Source organism: Cucurbita maxima, unplaced genomic scaffold, assembly GCF_002738345.1.
Source record: "Cucurbita maxima cultivar Rimu unplaced genomic scaffold, Cmax_1.0 Cma_Scf00027, whole genome shotgun sequence".
Taxonomy (NCBI): Eukaryota; Viridiplantae; Streptophyta; class Magnoliopsida; order Cucurbitales; family Cucurbitaceae; genus Cucurbita; species Cucurbita maxima.
The window spans coordinates 345,047-365,491 of record NW_019272043.1 but is presented as its reverse complement, the minus strand read 5'-3'; the positions used below and the strand labels follow the sequence as shown (position 1 = coordinate 365,491).

At 34.7% G+C, this 20,445-nt stretch overlaps 5 protein-coding genes and 1 long non-coding RNA gene across 7 annotated transcripts; 4 read left to right on the top strand and 2 right to left on the bottom strand.

Moving 5' to 3' along the window:
- Positions 1-521: 521 nt before the first annotated feature.
- On the bottom strand, positions 522-1,983 carry LOC111499929 (dof zinc finger protein DOF3.6-like). The gene is made up of 3 exons (XM_023151659.1): positions 1,724-1,983; positions 1,238-1,601; positions 522-1,158 (listed from the first exon to the last, which is right to left on the bottom strand). The coding sequence occupies exons 1-3, from the start codon at positions 1,772-1,774 to the stop codon at positions 707-709; spliced, it is 867 nt and encodes a 288-aa protein (XP_023007427.1). The 5' UTR covers positions 1,775-1,983; the 3' UTR covers positions 522-706.
- Positions 1,984-6,617: 4,634 nt separating this feature from the next.
- Positions 6,618-8,917, bottom strand: LOC111499670. Of its 2 annotated transcripts, XM_023151299.1 has the most exons (3): positions 8,585-8,917; positions 6,931-8,062; positions 6,618-6,829 (listed from the first exon to the last, which is right to left on the bottom strand). In XM_023151299.1, the coding sequence occupies exons 2-3, from the start codon at positions 7,777-7,779 to the stop codon at positions 6,806-6,808; spliced, it is 873 nt and encodes a 290-aa protein (XP_023007067.1). In that variant the 5' UTR covers positions 7,780-8,062; positions 8,585-8,917; the 3' UTR covers positions 6,618-6,805. The 2 variants fall into 2 exon arrangements, with proteins under 2 accessions (XP_023007067.1, XP_023007066.1); XM_023151298.1 differs by having other exon boundaries at positions 6,641-8,062.
- A 1,027-nt stretch (positions 8,918-9,944) lies between these two features.
- On the top strand, positions 9,945-12,542 carry LOC111499620. Its single transcript, XR_002720978.1, has 2 exons — positions 9,945-10,203; positions 12,313-12,542. It is a non-coding gene; the product is annotated as an uncharacterized LOC111499620 (long non-coding RNA).
- Positions 10,202-12,461, top strand: LOC111499619. The gene has a single exon (XM_023151226.1). It carries the CDS (start codon positions 10,615-10,617, stop codon positions 12,121-12,123), a length of 1,509 nt encoding a protein of 502 aa, XP_023006994.1. The 5' UTR covers positions 10,202-10,614; the 3' UTR covers positions 12,124-12,461.
- A 1,133-nt stretch (positions 12,543-13,675) lies between the features above and the next one.
- Positions 13,676-18,229, top strand: LOC111499657 (CRAL-TRIO domain-containing protein T23G5.2-like). Its single transcript, XM_023151285.1, has 7 exons — positions 13,676-13,849; positions 14,210-14,810; positions 15,378-15,538; positions 16,179-16,274; positions 16,570-16,826; positions 17,282-17,502; positions 17,595-18,229. The coding sequence occupies exons 2-7, from the start codon at positions 14,469-14,471 to the stop codon at positions 17,973-17,975; spliced, it is 1,458 nt and encodes a 485-aa protein (XP_023007053.1). The 5' UTR covers positions 13,676-13,849; positions 14,210-14,468; the 3' UTR covers positions 17,976-18,229.
- An 821-nt stretch (positions 18,230-19,050) lies between these two features.
- Positions 19,051-19,722, top strand: LOC111499599 (histone H4). Its single transcript, XM_023151195.1, has one exon. It carries the CDS (start codon positions 19,128-19,130, stop codon positions 19,437-19,439), a length of 312 nt encoding a protein of 103 aa, XP_023006963.1. The 5' UTR covers positions 19,051-19,127; the 3' UTR covers positions 19,440-19,722.
- Positions 19,723-20,445: the final 723 nt, after the last annotated feature.

Sequence of the window (20,445 nt, the reverse complement as noted above, 5' to 3'; positions counted from 1 at the left end):
AGGTATGTGTATGTATACACTTAAAGGAACTTCAATCTCTACAAAAATACATGAAATTTTTGCAAAGATGACGATTGAAATAAGCGACGAAAAAGGTTTACCCGATAGACATCTCTCGCATCAAAATAACCCAATACAAAGATTTTGTAACCAACTTAAAAGAGTTTATATTATAAATAAAATGCTTACTAAATCCTCTTACTCTCAAGAACCATTGCCAGATTCTTATTTCTTAAGGGTAAAGCTGTAAAATTGATGATGAAAAAGTGGGGTAAAAGGAGACTTATTTTCTTTACCCATCAATATTGTTATATGGGAACCACCCTTAAAGACTAAAAAAGCAAAAGCATTCACCACAACTTAAGGGACCTTTTTTTTATCTTTCCCATTTACCAATTAGTTTCATATCATCCATTGTTGGTTCGAAGTTTTTGAAAGTTTAAGGATATTGATGAAACCAAACTTTATCGGTTCCTATCGAAACCTTAATGATAAAGATATTACCCATGAACCTATTTTTTCATAACATATGATATAACATTGTATTAAAATATGTGACATTAAACAATTAATTTGATACCCAAAGAAAAAGGAGGGGTTTTTCTTCAAATAAGAACATGACAAACCAAATTTAGAACATCACGATATTGACTCTCTACATTTATTTTTGTTTTTTTTTTAAGGTTACATTCATTAACATAAATTCTTACAAAAGATGGCTGCTTGAAGATGAACTGATAGCTGATAAATCCGTCCATGAATTTTGATGATCACATCCCCAAAAGTGGCTGTTTTGATCCGCTGGTCGTAAGAAGTTCGATAAAATTCCTTGTTCTTGTTCTTTGTTTTTCATCGGAATCCTTGAAAAGGGCGTCGAATTCTGAAGTTGTTGGTGGAAACCAAAGTTGTCGACTTCGGTTTGAAGGTTTTGTGGGTATGCAGCGGCGAGAGTCGGTGGTTCGAGTCCGGCGATGATGAACGGCAGTTGTTGCTGAGAACGCTGCCATTGCTCCGGTTCCCTGCCGGAATTTGTGTTTCCGATGTGAATTCCAGAGAAGTTTAGGGCTGAGTTGTTTGCTCCAAAACGAGAGAGAGATGGAATTGAAGGTAATTGAAAAGATTGTGATGGGAAATGGCTCTCAATTGTTCTTGAATTTCCTTGAATAAATAATTCAAAAACATTTTTTTTATTCAAAATTCAAAAAATTTAAATCAAAAGAGATGAATTTGACCTTACCCATTTCAATTTGAGTAGCAATTGGAGACTTAGATCGGTTAGATTTCTTCTTCTTCTTGTTCTTACGAAACCCTCCACCGACGGGCACATTTCTAAGAGCGCCGCCGCGGGTCCAGTACCGCCGGCAGGTTTTACAAAAGTGTCTCGGCTGAGTAAGGCTGTAATTATTGAAATAACAGAATTTGGTGTTTGTAGAATCACAACGTGGGCATTTTAGTGCCATCTCCGGCTGTGGTACCATCGCCAGCCGTGCTCGGTACGCCATAGAACCCGGTCGGGCTCTGTTGCCCCGAGCCTCCGTAGGCTGAGGCGGTAGCATGAACGCCGGAAGTTGATGCTGATCATTTCCTTGTGGTTGATTTGACTGATTCATGAATAGAAACCCAAAAAAAAAAACAAAACCCATTAAGCAAATTGATCACTAAACTCCGAATTGAACCCGAAAAACATACGAACACGAAAGACTTAAAAGAATTGAAAGGTTACCGGTGACCAATTTGGCGGATCTAAGAAGATTGGAAGAGAAGAATGAGCCATTTTCAATAAAAATTTATGAAAAAGAATAAATCTTTGAGAGCTAAAGGGAAGAGGAAAAGGGAAATTAAAGACAAAGGCAAGAGGGGGAAGAGGGGAAACCCTTTAATCTCTCACAATTTTCTTTTGATATCTTTTTGTTTTCTTTGTGAGAAAAAAAAAATTAGGGTTTGTGAGCGGAGGAAGTTTCGTGAAAGTGCAGTGAAGATACAAATTAGTAGTCATTCTCGAATGATTCGTGTAGACTTTAACTTAGATTACGTCACTAGTTGATAACAATCCCACGTGAAGCATGGTAGATTCAGCTGGCTCAAATTAATTCGAGACACAATGAGTAAAAAGATCCTTAAAAAAAGTTGTTTTTATCTATGACGGTCTTGACCTAATTTAGATATATAATGGTAGATGCTAAGTGGGGTCAGCTTGCAAAACCTAAACGGTAACATTTTATCCTCCTTTCAGTAGGTAAACCCTAATTATTGATAGTAGATTGTAGTTTTAACTAAAGTTTATATATATATATATAATAATCGTTCAATTACACCGCTAGTAGATATTGTCTTCTTCAGAGTTTTCTTTTTAACTTCCCTCTCCATTTGATGTAAGATCTCACAATCCACCCCTTCCAGACTCAGTATGCTCACTAACACTCTCTCTTCTCCATTCGATGTGGGATTTTATATAAAAATAAAAAAGTAATAATAAATAAATAAATAAATGTGGGGCTTATTTGTCTTGTAGCTGTCTTTTAGACCCATTACAAAATGTCACTTTAAAATTGTGGAGCGCAGATGCTTTGGTTCCTACCTCAATTAATTTCATGGAGAATAATTGCACCCAAGATTATCCATATTTTTCAACCTTTTATTTTAATAATAATAAATAAATTTACTTATAATATATATATATATATATATATATATATATATATATATATATAGTCCAAATCCCATTTGGGTAGGTAGTTGAGAGGAAAAAATTGCTTTTTATGGTCCAAACATTTTGAATGTGGAGGATACAATTTGTTCAATTATTTGTTTGTTTCTTAAGAAAGAAGGAAAAAAAAGCGTTTTTTTAACGAAACGAGAGAGAAGGATAAAAAACCCTAGCTTCGTAGGGAGCATGAGCATGTAGCTGCCTCTACAAAAGATCTCGGGATGGCACGATTTGGAGAATCGATAAAAGAAAACGAGACATAGTAGGTCCTTACCCATTAATCATTTATATGTAATAATTTCAACTCTATAATAAACAAAAAGCCTATCACAATGATACGAGAAAATATGTGTAGATTTATTATGTCTGTACATTACTAAGTGTATTTCGTAAAGGAAAAAGACAATTTTTCTTACTCTCGCCATTACGATTACTAGCATCGTCAACATAATTTCATGGCAGGGGCAGGGCGGAGCCTATCGGGTTCACTTGTTTCATCCTTAGATAAAAGTGCCGATAATAAAATAGTTATATGAACGAAAGTAAGAGAGAGAAATAATAAGTTTTGGTTCATCACGTAATGCATGGGGTGGGGATGAGGTACCAAATAAAAAAAGAGTAGTGGTGGAGTGCGGTCCATCTTTCATATTTTCTTTGACCATCCCACCAACACTCAAATCTCGTTAGGGTCCCGTATGGTTTTAAAAGTTATCGTTTTTATTTGTATGATTGGAGTTAGTTTCATTTTTTTAATCGATCGCATATATCATAAGACAATTTGACGACATCGTTAATCACATAAAAATTAACTAAAGATTGGATAGAAAGAATCGTTACCATGAATGAACCTTCAATCACGACATTAATCATAGAAGAAGACCCAAATGATCATAGATGTTTTGACCACAAAATTGTTTTTCTAAGATAGTCGTGGCTATCCGACCTTTGCAACCATTTACCATACCTCGATAGAAGTAGACAAGGGGTGAGCTGGTTGGAATTGAGCAAATTTCGTGAGGAGCACGGGAATCCAAAATTCATGAATTTTGTAAGGAAGATTCGTGATGATTTTCATTGATGGAATTTTCTTACGGTAATAGTTATCAAAAGTCTATACAGACACGGTGAATTTACAGTATTACCCTTAAATGGATTGATTCTGCACTCTATGGAGTTAATGAACAAAATATTCAACATGGTTCATTTTCGAGGACTCTTAGAAGGTAGGTCCTTATATGGTATCAAAAGTCTAACGTAGCTACTTAAGGAGTGTTCGTGGTCTCGATTTTTGGGACAAATAACAAACTAAATCCATATTAAATGGGCAAAATTTAGAATATAATTATACGTAACTTTACTATAAATGAATAATTAAAATATATATATGTAAGTAATTTTATTGAAAGAAAAAAATATGGGCCTGATGTTTCCGGCCCATTTATCTCAACTGATTCCATTTTGGGAGGCTGATCCAATTCTCTATTGGGCTTGAGCCCAAAAACTTCTCTAAAAACATGGGCCGTTTTCGTGGACCGACAGGCAACAAGCGGAGCCCAGTTTTGTTCATGAAACCTTCGATTCATCGTACGATCGCTGCTTTAATAATTGTTAATCATGGCTGTGTTTCATTGTCATGATGTTGTGTTGCTATTCATCGCATAATTAGATTCACACATTTTTTCCTTTTTTGCATTTATATTTTAAAAAAAACAATTGAAAATAGGAGTGTTCGTGAATTGAGTTGCCTTTATTAAATAATAAATTCAACCATAAATTTTTTTGAGATGGTTTATTCAAAAGTTTTTAATAAAATTAAACCATTAATATGTAAAACAAAATATTTAATTAAGGAGGGGGGATGGAAAAATAATAGAAATGGGGTCAGCCCAATGAACCAATTAATTGACCCTTTACATTGGACCACCTTAAATTGGGCCCCACATTTTGTTCCAACATGTAACCATGTTCTGTCTCGGTCTCCCCCTCTTTTATTGTTACTATTATTATTTTTTTATTATTATTATTTTTTATTATTATTATTATTATTGGCCTTTTCAATCAAATAACCCTCAGAGACAGCTAACTCGATGTCCTTCATTTCAACGCTTCCACAATAACATTCTTTCTCTATTTTAATTACTTTATTTTTAAAATATATATATTATTATTATTATTATTATTTTTGGGTCCAAATATTTTTTAAATTGCAACATTTATTGTCAAAAGGATTCTGTTGGCAAACAATCCCATTCTTTTTATTATTATTCTTTTTTTCTTTAGTCTAATCACTCTGTTCTTTGATTATTTTTGTTTCCACATTTTTATTTATTTATTTATTGATTCATTAAATTAAATTTAAATTACTTCGTCAAATTTGTTGATTGAATATTGTTAAACTGACTGATCGTCGTGGTGAAATTTCAGCTTCAAATTATTGGTTAAATTGAATCTCCCGCTTTTGATATTATTTCAAGATAATAGGACTTATTGCTATTGATTCAATGATTTATATTGGGAGTGGTCAGTGATAATTAAGGCAAATCGGTAAAACTTTAATAGCAATGGATACGATTCTTAATCAATAAGGGTAAAATGTAATATGAAGGCAAGAATACTTGTTTGAGATTCGAACTGCTTTACTAGTAAAATCGATTATGTCTAACTTGAATGGTTGTAAACATTAAACTTTTTTTATTTTTAAATTTTTTAACTAAAGTTAATACATTATTATTTTATTTAAAAACCACGCTAGATTACCTTATTGTTACGAAAAAAAACAATTATATTTAAAAAAAATTGGGTTTTATTAACATAAATATTTTTGATATTATATTTTTCTAAAATATATTTACCAATTTGCCCACACACAAATCAATATTTTTTTAGAACCTAATAAATAGTATAAATTAATGGAGTTACAAATAATTGTAGTTTAAATTGATATATATTAAGTTTAAGAGTAGAAATTGATTTTTCTTTTATTTTTTCAAAAAGTTTCAAATTGCAACGTTATTTATGGTAAAGAAAGATACATGTTTGTTTTTTTTTTCCTTTCAATTAAAACGGTCTCTGTCCTTTTTTTTTAACTGTTTGTCATTCAATTTTGAATTTCATATACGCCAAAATGACTGATGTTTACATTAATTGTGAAGTTTTTATTTACCACGTCAGCATTTAATGTTTTATATTATTTTCAAACAATTTAATTTTTTTATATTTCGTAATCAAAACAATTGTTAAAATTCAATAGAATTTATTAAAAGATTAGTGGAATTTCTTGCATAGACATTGATAAAGTGATGAAAAATGAAATGTGTTTATATGTTAAAATAATAAAAATTGACGATAAAATTTAAAATATGATAATTATTTACTTTTTATTTCTAAAAAACTATAATTATTTTCTCATCATTTTTCTATTACAAGTATCGTATTTCTTAAAATAATAATAATAATAATAATAATAATAATCAAAGTCTATAATATTTGAAAACCACATTATTTTTATTTTTCAATATTGTTTTTAAATAACATAGGTAAAACGTAGTTAACAAATAAACAAAAATTAATAATTATAAGCTTGCTTTTTGAAAACTACAAATTAAATGAGTCTAAATTATTATCTATTTAGAAAAAGTTGTGTTATTTATCCATTAGTTCAAGGATTGGAATTAAATTCTAAATTTATTATGTTAGAATTTAATTCTATGAAAATGAAAGTTCAAGATTTTTTATTTTTTTATTATTAGTTTGAAAATGAAAGTAGATTCTGATTTCATGTGTGTCCAACAGTAATGAGAGAAATTAAAGAGAGAGATTTTATTATTTCAGGAAAATAACGGGTTTAAATTGTAATTTAACAATAAATGCAAGTGTTCTCTCACTACAAGAACTGGGGGGAATTTAAATCTAGGTAAGAACAAGAGTGTGAAATTACCAAAAAGGACAAGCCTTTCAAAATTACAATTAATTCACTAAATTTCATCAATATTATCTTGGGTGTTGAACAAGACAAATTAATGATAATTGGGTTTTGTCGATATTCGAAAGAGAGTGTCAGATTTCCAAAATTTCAACAATTAATTCACTAAATTTCAATCAAACCTGTGAAGAACTTGAAGACCTTGAAGAACTTGAAAGGAACCATCAAATTCAATCTTAAAGACCTATGTAATGGAAACATGATCAATTCTACGGCCTGAAGGAGGAGAAGAAGCTAAAGGAAGAATCTGTGAAGAACTTGAAGAATACTGTGAGACATAATGGTTTTGAAGCTCTTTCTCTTTTCTACAACAAAACTCATCATCTTCTTCATCTTCAGCTGCAGCTATGGGGTTGGAAATGGCTGGAGTTTCAGGATTTTGAATCGACCCACCATTTTTACAAGCTTTTTTCTGAGATTCTTCCATCAATCTTCTGTACAGTTTCTCTTCTGCTTCCCTTAAGAATCTAAATTTTGGGGGAGGTGAAGATATGAGCCTGTTTAAATCGAAATCTGTTGATGATTCAAAGAGTGGGTTTATATTGAATCCATGGTGTTTGAAAGAACTGAAGGGAGAGGGTGGATTGAATGGAGGAGAAGGCAAAGGAGTGAGAAATGGAGTATCAAGAGCTAAGATAAGATCACTTAAGCTTCTTGTTCTTGATCCCTTTCTGCTTCGATCTTCTGATTCTAAATCTTCTTTGGTTTCCTCTTTAATGGTGAAGAGAAATCTTGGAGGGCCTGCAAGATTATGCAGCCTCATCAGCTCTAACTCCACTCCATCTTCTCCTCCAGATGATTTCAATAACAAATCCTTGCTAGAACCGATTTCAATGTCGGGTTCTTGGTTTCTAATTTCTGGATTTCTTAGGGAATTGTTGGCTTGAATTGAAGAAGAAGAAGAGGAACTCCTTCTCCAGCAAATTAGATGGAAGAACTCCTTAGCATAACTGGTGAATTCATCTTCAACCTCTGAATTAAAGCTTCTCTTCTTCCACCATAACAGATAGTAAAGCTCAGCAACAAGAGCAAACAGAAGGCACCCGAAAACCAAACTCAATCCGATTCCTAATCCACTGAAAGAAATCATATCCCCTAAATTGGGAAGAATCTCACATCGCCGCCATTAACAATCAAAACCTCAAATCCAAATCTCCCGAAAGGGAAATGGAACTCCACAATCTAAAACCTCATAAGAACAGGACAAGAAATCGACGAAATCCCTAAATTCAGCGCAATAATAACCGAAGAGCCTCAAGAACAGTGAACAGAACAGAACAGAACAGAACAAAAGAACGCTTCAGTGTGATGGAAGGAGGAGTAGATTCAGATTGTTGCCTGAAACATACGCAATCGCAATTCCAGAAATGTTCCTGAGAGAGAATAACGCGTAATGAAAATCACTCCCAAGCTTTCCAAAAGAGAAATGGAACTCCACAATCTAAAACCTCATAAAAACAGGACAAGAAATCGACGAAACCCTCAAATTCAGCACAATAATAACCAAATAGTCTCAAGAACAGTGAACAGAACAAAACAGAACAAAAGAACACTTCAGAACGTGTAATGAAAGGAGGAGTAAATTCAGATTATTGCCTGAAACATACGCAACAGCAATTCCAGAAATGTTCTTGAGAGAGAATAACGCGTAATGAAAATCACTCCCAAGCTTTCCAAAAGAGAAATAGAACTCCACAATCTAAAACCTCATAAAAACAGGACAAGAAATCGACGAAACCCTCAAATTCAGCGCAATAATAACCAAACAGCCTCAAGAACAGTGAACAGAACAAAACAACGCTTCAGAATCAGTAAGATTGTTGCCTGAAACATACGCAAAAGCAATTCCAGAAATGTTCTTGAGAGAGAATAAGGCGTAATGAAAAGGAAGTTACCTTTAAAAAGCGGAACGAATGAAGGAGCAGGCACGATCAACAGATGCGAACAAAACTCCGATTCATATTAATTTCAGAAAGAAATCATCCAAAAGATGAAGAAGAAACGAAGCCCACAGAGATTAAACTAAGAGAATTAGGGGAATTTTGGAAGAGAGTGGAATGAAAGAGTGGTATGTGGGGGTTGCTTGGATGGCAGCTCACATGGGTGGGTTAGCCAAATGCGTGTAAAACCAATTTTTATACTATTTTCTTTCTTTCCCCATTGATTGCCTTTGAATGCAAAACAGGAGAATCCTCCTCCGTTCTCTTTTTCACCTTCCATAAAATAATTTATTTCAAAAATAATTTTTAACATTTATTTTATTTTAAAATTATTATATAACTCATGTATAAAATTAAACATTAAATTAATTTGAAATTATAATTACTCACGTCTTATTTTATTTATTTTTATTTTTACACCAGATAAGATTATTAAAAGACATAATTAATGTAATCCATTTCACATTTCATAAACATTTTAAATCAACTTAAAAGAAATATAACGGTTTTTATACCAAAAAATATAATTTTAAAAATATTTATAAAAATTTAATAATTTTATTGAAACTAAAGAAAGGTAGGAATATTTTTAAAACCATCTTTTATATATTTCTATTTTTTTTTTTTTTTTTTTAACTCAACTTCATTAAAGTTATTTGAAACTAGGGCGAGGACGAGCCTTTCTCATCCTCTTCCCGATTTAGCTTACAAAGAGTTTTTTTCACTCCTTCATGTGTTTCTATTCTACGAGGAGCGAGTCTTCGTTGTTGGATGATAAAAGTCCCACATCGACTAATTTAGGGAATGATCATGGATTTATAATCAAATAATACTCTCTCTATTTGTATGAGACCTTTTAGGGAAGACCCAAAACAAAACCATAAGAGTGGATAATATCATACCACATTGTAGAGAGTCGTGTTCGTCTAACATTCGTATAACAAATTTCACCTTTTTTTTTTCTTTAATTTGAACTAATTACCCAACACAAAATTTCCCATAATGGCATCATTTCATATGTTCATTATTAGCATAGTTTATAATTTTATAATAATTCGATTTTTCCTTTTTGGAAAATATAAAAATATATTGTAAATATAGGATGGACCAGGAATATTGGCCCGAATACTGTAATATAAGATGGGCCTTGGATTACGCGAGTTTTAGCCCAATAATATGGACTATGATTATATTGGGCCCATACTATAAATGAGCCCATGGCCCATATGTTACATCACATTCACGGCCTTGGCTAATAAATGGAAAAGGGCAGAAAAGGGAAAAATTAAAATAAGCGCCGTCACCGCTAGTAAGCGCCGTCGTTGTTCTTTAACCTACTTCATAATAACTCCGTCGAAGTTAAGCGGTCTGATTAACGGACACCGTTATCGTTGTTGTTCTTCTCAAACTCTTCGTCACTTCTCTCTTTCTGGACTCCGGAGGGCTTTGGATTTGGAGGAGGAGATGAGCGTTGTTCTTGCGGTCTGTAAAAGGGCTCTGTAATTCTCCGCAATTGGATATCCATCGCGAAATTCGAATCTCTTTTGATTTCCCTAATTTCTCTAATACTAATTGTAAGTTGTTTCGTTTCTTTGTTCTATGTTTCTCGGAATTATTGGCTTACACAAATCTTGGATAGGTTCGTTTTCTTTTTGTTTTTGGAACTCTGCTGTATGCGAATTTATTGTTTATATCCATCTAGGGTTTTGTTTTCTTCTTGATTATTGTGTTATTTTGGGATTTTTTTTTTCCCCAATCGTTTTCGTGGGTTTTGTTTGGGAGTTTCAATTTTGATTGTTGAAGTAGACGATGATTTTGAATGTTGAGGTGAAATTTGGTGGTGAAAATTGTTGATTGTTGTTGAGTATGGGGTTTGATTTTATATGGGAAGCTGGATTTGTCTGGACGTGTTAGGAGGTGTTAGTTTCTTCCTATTGGAACTGTGAGTAAATAAGGACTGATTCTGGGTTGAGCGCTGAAAGGACATGGGAGAGGATTTGCTAACGAGTTTGTCTATGGAAAATCATCACCCATCTACACTATTGTCAATGGATTCAAGTTCTATGTCTCATGAAGAACTTGAGCGAGAGTTGAATCGACCTGTTGTTCTTTCCCGACCGCCCGATATCAATCTTCCGCTTTCAGCTGAGCGCAGTCCTCCTCCACAGCCCTGGAATTCAGACCCTTTTGACATGTTGGATGTTAGTCTTGGAACCCAAATTAATGAAACTGATGCTCTTCTTAATCTGCCTAAGACTGGACGTAAGTTCTCAAAGAGACTAGACAGTGTGTGGGGTGCCTGGTTTTTCTTTACTTATTATTTTAAGCCAGTGTTGAATGAGAAATCGAAGTGCAAAATCGTTCGGGACAGTAATGGGGTTTCTGGGTTTGACAAGTCTGATCTAGACCTTGAGTGGTTCATGGTTCAACATGATATGGAGAATATATATATGTGGGTTTTTAAGGAAAGGCCAGAGAATGCACTCGGTAAAATGCAGCTCAGGAGTTATATGAATGGACACTCTCGGCAAGGTGAACGCACTTTCCCTTATAGCGTTGACAGGGGGTTTGTTCGGTCTCATAAGATGCAGCGAAAGCATTACAGGGGCTTATCGAATCCTCAATGTGTGCATGGCATCGATTTACTTCCATCGCCTAACCTCATAGGTCTTGACGAGGAGGAGCAGAAAAGGTGGATAGAACTTACAGGGAGGGATCTTAACTTCTCTATCCCACCAGAAGCAAGTGAGTTTTGTTCGTGGAGGAACCTTCCCAGCACAGAATTTGAGCTGGAAAGACCCCTTCCTCCCTTGAAGACCAACTCGCATCCTCCTCCGAGAAAATTGTTAAATGGGGCTAGTCTTAACCTGTCAACCCGACCAACGAACCATGTAAATGGCGGAGGGATGGATCTGTCACCAAAAGGCAACAAGCGGAAGAAGGATTTGTTTCTTCATGGGAATGATGAAGACTGTTGTTTGCTCATTAGCCAACATAATGAGAGAGTTCAGGATATAGAAATCCATCCAGTTGAACCTCCATGGTTAAATGATTTCAGTGGGGCAATGAGGAACGTTTACGGTCCTGTTACAGCTGCAAAAACGATCTACGAGGACGAGCAAGGATACTTAATAATCGTCAGCTTGCCTTTAGCTGATCTAAAACGAGTTAAAGTGACTTGGTGGAACAACCTCACTCATGGGGTTGTAAAGATAACATCAGTGAGCACAGGATGCATGCCCTTTGTGAAAAGAAACGACAGAACATTCAAGCTCACCGATCCATCACCCGAGCACTGCCCTCCAGGAGAGTTCATAAGGGAAATTCCGTTACCAACCAGGATCCCAGACGATGCAAAGCTAGAAGCATATGGAGATGAGACAGGTACTGGTCTAGAGATAATGGTGCCTAAACATCGCGTTGGTCCAGAAGAACATGAAGTTCGTGTTTGCCTTCGCCCTCATCTCGGAGCAAACGAGCTGGTGTTATCTTGAAGGAGGCACCGATCGGAGGGATATAAAGGGTGTTTATCGGTGTGATTTCGCAAGGGGGTAGCAAAAGAACTGCTGGTGTTTATGAAATTAAAAGGGGAAATATGTTTTAATCTATTTTTTTCCTTTGATCTTAAATACCATCTTCTACTGCCCAAGTTTATCTGATTGGAACATTATGGTTTCTTTCAGAATGGCGGCGGGCACACAGTTGTTGCTGAGAAATGTTTGTGCTGTTCATCATGAATAGATAACACCTTACACCAAGCTTAGCTTAACTGCCAGATTTAATCTTATTTATACAATAAGATTGTAAATGCATTGATTTGGATTAACTGCTACTTGATCATTATGTTTCCCTTTCTTTTTGAACCAATAATACATATTAGTTTCATCTCCTGAAACTAGCTTTGTTTTGGTTCTATGTGTTCTTAGCTACCCTTGCTTCCTCGATTGATGATTCAACTCTGATTCTCGCATTGCCCTGTTCTTTGTGAAATGGCGATTAGAACATGTTGTGCTATTTATAGAACAGATTATTGATGTTCGTTAATGAAAAGTTGAGGAGATTGAGAAGATGAGTATGTAAATTCGGTTCTGTTCCTTGCCTCCTCTGCTCCAACGACCCAACATTAACCTCCTTGGTTCCGACATCCACGTTCCCGGTCGAGACTAATCGTAATCTGCACCATCTTCATCAAACGCCTCTCCCATAAGAATTTTAAAACGAAGTTGTCAATTAGCAATATTTCAAATTCTTCTCATAACCAGAGATGTTCACGAGTTGGCCGAGTCCTTCCTCTTCGGTCCTGTTTTTATTCATCCCTGTAGGCGGAATCCTTAGGATTTTTTTGGGATTATATAAGGATTTTTCTCTCTTTTTTAAATAAATCAACTCGAGCAAGCAAGCATATTAAGGACAAGGAACACTATTCTACCAATACTTGTACACATATTAACGACGAGGAACACATTTTTGGGTCAGGTTGGGTATACTATATTTAATTTATAATGTAACCCATAATTTTCATTTTTTTTTGTTAGAAATGTAAATATATATATATATATATATATATATATATATATATATATATATATATATGTTTACCAACCTAATTTCTAAATAAAAAATAACAATTTAACTTAAATATTAAAATCATTATCTTAAAAACTTTTAATGTTTTAATATATAAGTATAATATTTATAAGGGTTGATTGTTTTGCCCCATAATTTCATTTGAGTTATTAGCCAAAATAAATAAATTATAATATATTGAAATAAAAGTATTTTGAGTTATTAGCCAACATGAATTATAATATATTGAAATAAAAATAAATAAATTATAATATACTGAAATATAATGGTAAGATAAAAATAAATAAATATATACATATTTGTAACAGAACAATAGAAATTTACTCAATTTATCTCTCAGTAAGTAATCTCTCTCCGATCCATTCAAAGTAGACTCCACGAAATCCGAGTGAAGGTTAGAGTGAACACAAGTGTTAAAGTGCAGTTAAAAAGGGCAATGAATGGAGCGTGTAAGACAGCATCCTTCTGATTCTACAAATTCGCACCTTTCTCTCCTGAACCCAACGGAAAAATAAGGCGCCTACAGCCCTCGTGCTGACCTTTAACCCTCCCGCGTCTTCGTGCTGATCCTACACACAAATGCCGTTCTCCGCTTAGATACTACGCCAACACTTCGCCTCAAATCAACTCCTGGTACTATTTTCCTTAATTTCGTGTTTTCTTTGCATCAATTGTGATAATTGAATGATCCGGATGCTTTGCTGAACGAATAATGATGATTTTTGTTTGCAAACCATGCTTATGTTGTTGGCGATTGATTTTCCGATTCGGAGATCTAAACGTCAGAGGTTGTATTGTTTATGTGTGGTTTCAGTTTGTTCGTGTGCGGAAATAGGTTTATGCGTGGTGTCTGTTTGCTCTTTGAAATCCACGTTTTGATTTTTTGGACTTTAATTCCTTTGTCTTTTTCTTCTTTAATTTAACGGTTTTTATGCATTTGATCGTCTCTTGGGGATAGGTTGACTTATGGTAATTTGATTTACGATTTTGCAGGTTGACAATACTCGGCAATCTTCATTTCTGAAATCTTTACAGTCTTGGCCTGTTCGTTGTTTTTGTATGGATGATGCATGAGGAAACTTTCTGTGCCTCTATCATCCTAAAAAAGTGCTTTTCGTAGTACTATGTATTTAGTTATTTTGCGTAGGATCCCGGTAGTTTGTAGCAATTTTATTAAGGACAGACGATCATTTTCCCTCTTCAAGTTGTGCTGTTAGTAGAAGATCAGGTTGCAAATTAATAAGATTTTTCAATGGAAGACACGCTACCTAGTTCAGGATCAGGTATAGTTGGTGTTGGTGGAAGTAGAAAACCACGAGGATGCTCAATTGGCGTTTCTCACTCAAAAGCATATTCAAATAATGCTATACGGAGTGTAACTTCATTTAGACAGAGCAGAATTGTGAATGGTGCAGTTGGTCAGGTGACACTTTTCTTGCTCAAAGTTGCTGCGCTAGAGACAGTTAGAAGGTTCTCAAAGTTTAGGTGTCCTTTTGCTTGGCGAGGTCTTCAAGCTTTGCAGGTTCTTTGCTATCCACCATTTAAGTGGATTCAGAGATGGACTCCATTCAGAGGTTTAGTCAAAGGCATGCAGGTCTGTTCTGTTAACTTTGTTAATTATGACCTTCACATCATAATTTAGACGGGCAAGTCACCCATATGATCTAGTCTTTGATGAAATGTTCATTGGCCTTATCTGCTTATTATGGTTCTCACATTATTTTGTTGAGTGTAAGTTGTTGGTTTATGTTTATTTGTATGTGCAACGTGTTTATTAAGCATGTTCCCTTTTATGTCTTGATAATGGCCATAACCTGCACAATGGTAGTTAATTATGCAGACCCTATTCTGCATTGCACATGATAATGTGGAGTGCTTGCCTTAATTGGTTCGTCTTAAATCACGTGGAACTGGATGTTAAGCTAATTCCTGAAATATGCTAAAACTTAGTTGCTCTTTAACTCAAACTTCATTTCCTTACCAATGTTACTTGTGCAAACATGTGCGCGATCTACATCCTTCAGTTGCTTTAGTCAAGATGGGAAGAATTGCAGATGCAGTCTCCTGAACTTTGGAGACCGATGATTCCTGTTCTTCCCATCTTAAATTTTTAATATGCTTTGTTTCTTCAGTGCATTATATATTACCTTTATTTTTCCAGATGTTGTCAAAGCCATTACTTGTACTATCAATAGCAACATCACTCCCTGATCAGACAGAGACAGAGACTGTGGGTGGTAACTCAGATGACATCAATGATTCCCCTTCATATTCTGAAATGATCTCAGAACTATCTTCTGAAAAATCTCCCACAGATGCAAGGTACTGTATTGAAATGGCACTAGAGGGCTTAACTTTTACGCTTTAGATCAAAATTCTGAAAGGACCTTTGTTATTTTTACTGTAGTCTAGAAGTAGAATTAAGGAATAAAAAGTCAGTTGATAAGTCCACATTTCAGTATTCAATGTGTGTTATATATCTATATGGGATAGTTAGTTCTTCCTCAACGTTAATGGCAGGTTGTTTACTTCCACAAAACATAAATGACTTAGGATATGTCAACCGATTTAATCACTACCCCATCAATGGACAGCTATTTATTTATTTTTACTTCCACTTACTGTTAAGCTAAAAGCTCGTAGCAGATTCCCATCTTCTTTTTGTTTTTCAATGGGGGATACACAACCCACACCTCTTCATTCTCCCTTATATGTATCAATGTTTTCTTCTACATTCTATTGACACTTTTTGGAAAATCAACCCTTGACATTTTCAATGTCTATATTAAAATTCGATTGTAATAATCTATTCACCATTTTCCAACATTTTGTGAATGTTCTCTCTGTTTCAATGTTGATGGTTTTTTAAAGTATCGTTTGTTTAACTTCTGCTCGGGACTTTTGGGTGTTTTCTGTAATCTCTGCACTCTATTAAATTTTAAATAGTTCACATAATTTGCAGGGCCTGTGATGAGGCTCCACAAAGTACTGAACCTGAAAGTTGGTTGGTTTCCCTTTCTAAAGAGCTGGAAAGTCAGGGTTTTAGTTTGCCAGAAAGGTAATTTCTAATTTGAATTGCTGTAGATCTTATAGCTGTTGTTGACTGAAGATGCAAGACTGAAAGTTTAGCCTTAAAAGTTCTGATGGAATTTTATCGTATGAGGTACCAAGTATTATTGAACTTAAAAGTTCTGTCTACCTCCTATTAATTACTCTCAGTATCTCCTCCTTTATGTGTCTGCTTGGTCTAACTTGACTTTGTGTGTTTATAGGTGGTTGTTATTAGTGGGATTGTCCATGACTTCATAGGCTTCCCTTTTTGCAGCTAATTACCACATTTTTATTTCATTCAGATTTAATGAAAATGAGCTTCAAAGATTCTATACAGTTGCAAATGGTGACTTTACATCTTTGTTATCTTCAATTAAGAAGACAATTCGCTGGAGAGAAAATTACAAAATACTTTCATCTTCAGAGCTTGATATGTGGTCACATATGGTCTATTGGCATGGATTTGATCTGACGGGCAGGCCTTGCCTCATCGTACGGCTTGGGCTGGCTTGCATGAGCTTGTCGTCTGAAGATAAACCCCGTTTTACCCAAGCCATCAGTATGTCTCTTAATTTTATCAATATTTAACTACTTAGAAATCTAGTTCTCCCTTTCTTACTCAATAGGTGCCGTTTGTTAATTTTGAGGGTGAACTTTTTCTTGATTTTCCTAATTGTGACAAAAAACTTTTAGGTGCTGATAGTGTGCAATTAATTTACCTATTTTCATTATTACTAAAGGTATATTGATCTTTTAATTTCTAACAAGAATCTTGATTATGATAAATTTGTGTGATCAATATCCAGATTACTGGAAAAGACTATTTCTGATTTTAACATGTTTAGCATCAGGCACCACCCTTACATTGTTAATAATATGATTTGCTTTCCTTGTTATGGTCGTTTTTCAGCGTGTTGACTGTATAATACGCTTTTTTTAGTGTTTTCTTTACTTTTATCTTAAAGGAACGCTGTTTCTTTTCTTCTAGTATAACTTTAAATGCTATAATCGCAGTATCTCAGGTAGAACATGGGGTCGTTGAGTTAGTTGATGCAGAAAATTCCCAAATCACAGTCTTAGTGGATTGTGAAGGATTAACTCCCTTTAGAGTTCCCATGCAAATGATGAGATATTGTTCTTCCCTTCTGCAAGATCACTTCCCAAACCTTCTCGGCTGTTTGTTCGTCATTCGGCTTCCTCCCGTCGTTCGTCTTCTTGCTCAAACTTTCATTCAAGTAAGATTGTTTCTCCTTGCTGATTATTTGATTATGAATCAAAGTACAATCTTCAGTTCTCCTTAACATAAAGTATGATTTATTTATTTTAGATCTTGAAACCTGTTACCCGGAAAAAGTTGAAAATTGAGGGGGAGACTACATATGAAAAGGTTCTATCTGAGTACCTGCAAACACTGCCCAGATATCTTGGTGGCAAATGCTCCTGCACGAATTGTTCAAAAGTAGATTTTCATGATATACAGCGACTGGATACAAATGAGACGGTGAACAGAGAGTTGATTACTGAGGGAATTCATGGGGACGATTCGATTTTACGGTCTCAGATGTTTGAGTTTGATAATCACTTGCATGGAAACTTCGATCAGATGATAAGGACTGGAGTGATAAGCATCCTTATGATATGGGCTTTCTTTGCTGTTATTGTCAGTGCATATGATCCTGATTATCGAATCTTCTTCCCGTCGTCCTGATCGGAAAGGAAAGGACTGAGTCCGCCTGCTTCGACTGTTGGGAGCTTGAATTTTATCTATAAATGATGCTTAGTTCTGCATTTTGCAGATAGGAAAATGCATGGTATTATTATTCATGTTATTATTAATAATAATATCTGGTATCAGTTTTAGTACGTGAATTTGTTTGTAGCAGACTAGCAGTATTGGACTTTCAAAGAAAGCGTTTTTACTCAATTATTCCAATCATAAGAGTGACGAAGTTGGCATTATTATTTGATTTTAATTATTCGAATCTCAACATTTTTATCTTCTTACTAAAATTTTAATTTTAATTTTTTTTTTTTTTTTATAATCTAATAACCCAACTCAAAATTTTAGATTTGGATGGTGATAGGTTATCAATCCAACCAATTTGAATTTTTTTGTTGATCTAAAATTTATCTGTACGTGAGCTGGGTTCAGAATGTCTGAGACAATTTGGTCCATATTCGGTGTGGGTGTTAGAGCATTGAGATGACCTTTTCCTAGTACGAGAGGACTGGGAAGGACGCACCTCTAGTGCGTGGATAACTACTAAAAGCTTTTAAGTAGTAAGCTCACCTCAAGATGAGTTCTCTCCTAGACTTCTCCAGAGCTTTTGGTAGTACAGCCGAAACGGTAATGAATTCTTTGCCGCTGCGAGGATGGAACGTGGAACGACACAACTCATTTTCACCGGTAAAAACATCTATCAAACTCTGGTCATTTATGCATACATGGTCCTTGATGTAATTATTAATTTAAGATTTTTAAGTGTGAATAAAATTTCAAATTACAATTGGTAGAGTAAAATTCTAAACATCAGTTTCAAAACGAAGTCTAAAATTGTAATTTCCAAAAAGAATTTTTTTTAAAATGGGGGGTTTTATTCCCCCATATTTTTGGGCCCGCCAAAACAAAAATCACTTTACACTTCCAAAGCACAATCCACAAAGTATCACGCGGACCGACATTCAAGACCGTCGATTGACCTAAAATCCAACGGACAACGCGCTTTCCAGACGAACCTCAAAAAGATTAGGCGCGGAATTTGCACTCCCATAAATTCCCCAAATCGCCACAGTTCGGAACCAAAATCAAAATCCGAAACCATCTCCTTAGCAGTTCGTTCTTCAATCTTCAGTCGAAAAGATGTCTGGACGTGGAAAGGGAGGCAAGGGATTGGGGAAGGGAGGAGCAAAGCGTCACAGAAAGGTACTCAGAGATAACATTCAGGGCATTACCAAGCCTGCAATTCGCCGTCTGGCTCGTAGAGGAGGCGTCAAGCGTATCAGTGGATTGATCTACGAAGAAACCAGAGGTGTTTTGAAGATCTTCTTGGAGAATGTGATTCGCGATGCTGTGACCTACACCGAGCACGCCAGGAGGAAGACGGTGACCGCCATGGATGTGGTCTATGCCTTGAAAAGGCAAGGAAGAACTCTGTATGGCTTTGGAGGTTAGGTTTAGAGTTTAATTTCACGAATGATTGTATATCTAGGATTTAATTTCCTAGTCATTGAGATTTCTGTTAGTCTTTCTCTGAAGCTGTTCATCGCTGTTCATCGTTGTTCTGGCAATGAAATTATAGTTCGTTGTGTGATTATTGTCTGTCCCCACTAAAACTATGAACGTGTATTACGCTTAGATCGAATTTTTAGATTGTTTGTTGAGAAGAATGAGTGTTCGAACATATTATTTGTAGGATGAACATGTTTAAATGAATGGTGGTGCGTTCTTGAGCTTAGAGATGAATACTAATTCCATTGCGATAGATATCTCCTTTTTTCATTGGAGAGGTCTTCGAGCCTTGTCAGGTTCTTCGCTACTGTGCATGAATTCGGATATGAACTTCTTCAAATGTGTCAAAAGATTAGCAGCGCCGTGCCGTTGATTTCTCATTCATCGATCATTGTTATCATTAAACTAACTCACTTCGAAGAAATGTGATGGAAGTTTTGGTAGATCTCGCTCAAGCTTTTCGAACGTTGAAACTTTTTCACGAAATTTTGGCGGATGAAATAATATATTTTAATATCTAAAATATATGTTTTACTTAAATCATATTTAAACATTATAAAATATATATAATAATATATTTTATTTTAATTTGACTCAATAGATATAATTTCTTCTTTTATATAATATATTTAATTTCTTTTTCACGTATTATAAACTTAAATGGCTATCTTATAAAATATTAATATTTGTATGCCTCCATATAAATAATTTGAATAAAATTATGCATTGTCGGAACATTATTCGTATACTATATTCCCTTTAGATTCTTACTTACTCGAGTAATATTCCTTTGTATGTTAATGGTATAATGTTCGAGATTATACTAGTTAGGACGAGCCCTCGTTCGTATATATTAATTTCCTTAGCAACAACACTAAACGATAACAATGGCTAAATGTTTATTACATAGTAATAAAGAAACTTATTAAAATAAATAAAATTAAACAAT

Excerpts from the sequence above, each read along its gene's own strand:
- LOC111499670 (XM_023151298.1), bottom strand. The coding sequence starts at position 7,779 with ATGATTTCTTTCAGTGGATTAGGAATCGGATTGAGTTTGGTTTTCGGG.
- LOC111499657 (XM_023151285.1), top strand. The coding sequence starts at position 14,469 with ATGGAAGACACGCTACCTAGTTCAGGATCAGGTATAGTTGGTGTTGGT. Across the intron at positions 15,539-16,178 it reads AAATCTCCCACAGATGCAAG|GGCCTGTGATGAGGCTCCAC; the intron begins GTACTGTATTGA and ends CATAATTTGCAG. Across the intron at positions 17,503-17,594 it reads TTGCTCAAACTTTCATTCAA|ATCTTGAAACCTGTTACCCG; the intron begins GTAAGATTGTTT and ends TATTTATTTTAG.
- LOC111499929 (XM_023151659.1), bottom strand. The coding sequence starts at position 1,774 with ATGGCTCATTCTTCTCTTCCAATCTTCTTAGATCCGCCAAATTGGTCA. Across the intron at positions 1,602-1,723 it reads ATCCGCCAAATTGGTCACCG|TCAAATCAACCACAAGGAAA; the intron begins GTAACCTTTCAA and ends TTCATGAATCAG. Across the intron at positions 1,159-1,237 it reads TGCTACTCAAATTGAAATGG|GAAATTCAAGAACAATTGAG; the intron begins GTAAGGTCAAAT and ends TATTTATTCAAG.
- LOC111499619 (XM_023151226.1), top strand. The coding sequence starts at position 10,615 with ATGGGAGAGGATTTGCTAACGAGTTTGTCTATGGAAAATCATCACCCA.
- LOC111499599 (XM_023151195.1), top strand. The coding sequence starts at position 19,128 with ATGTCTGGACGTGGAAAGGGAGGCAAGGGATTGGGGAAGGGAGGAGCA.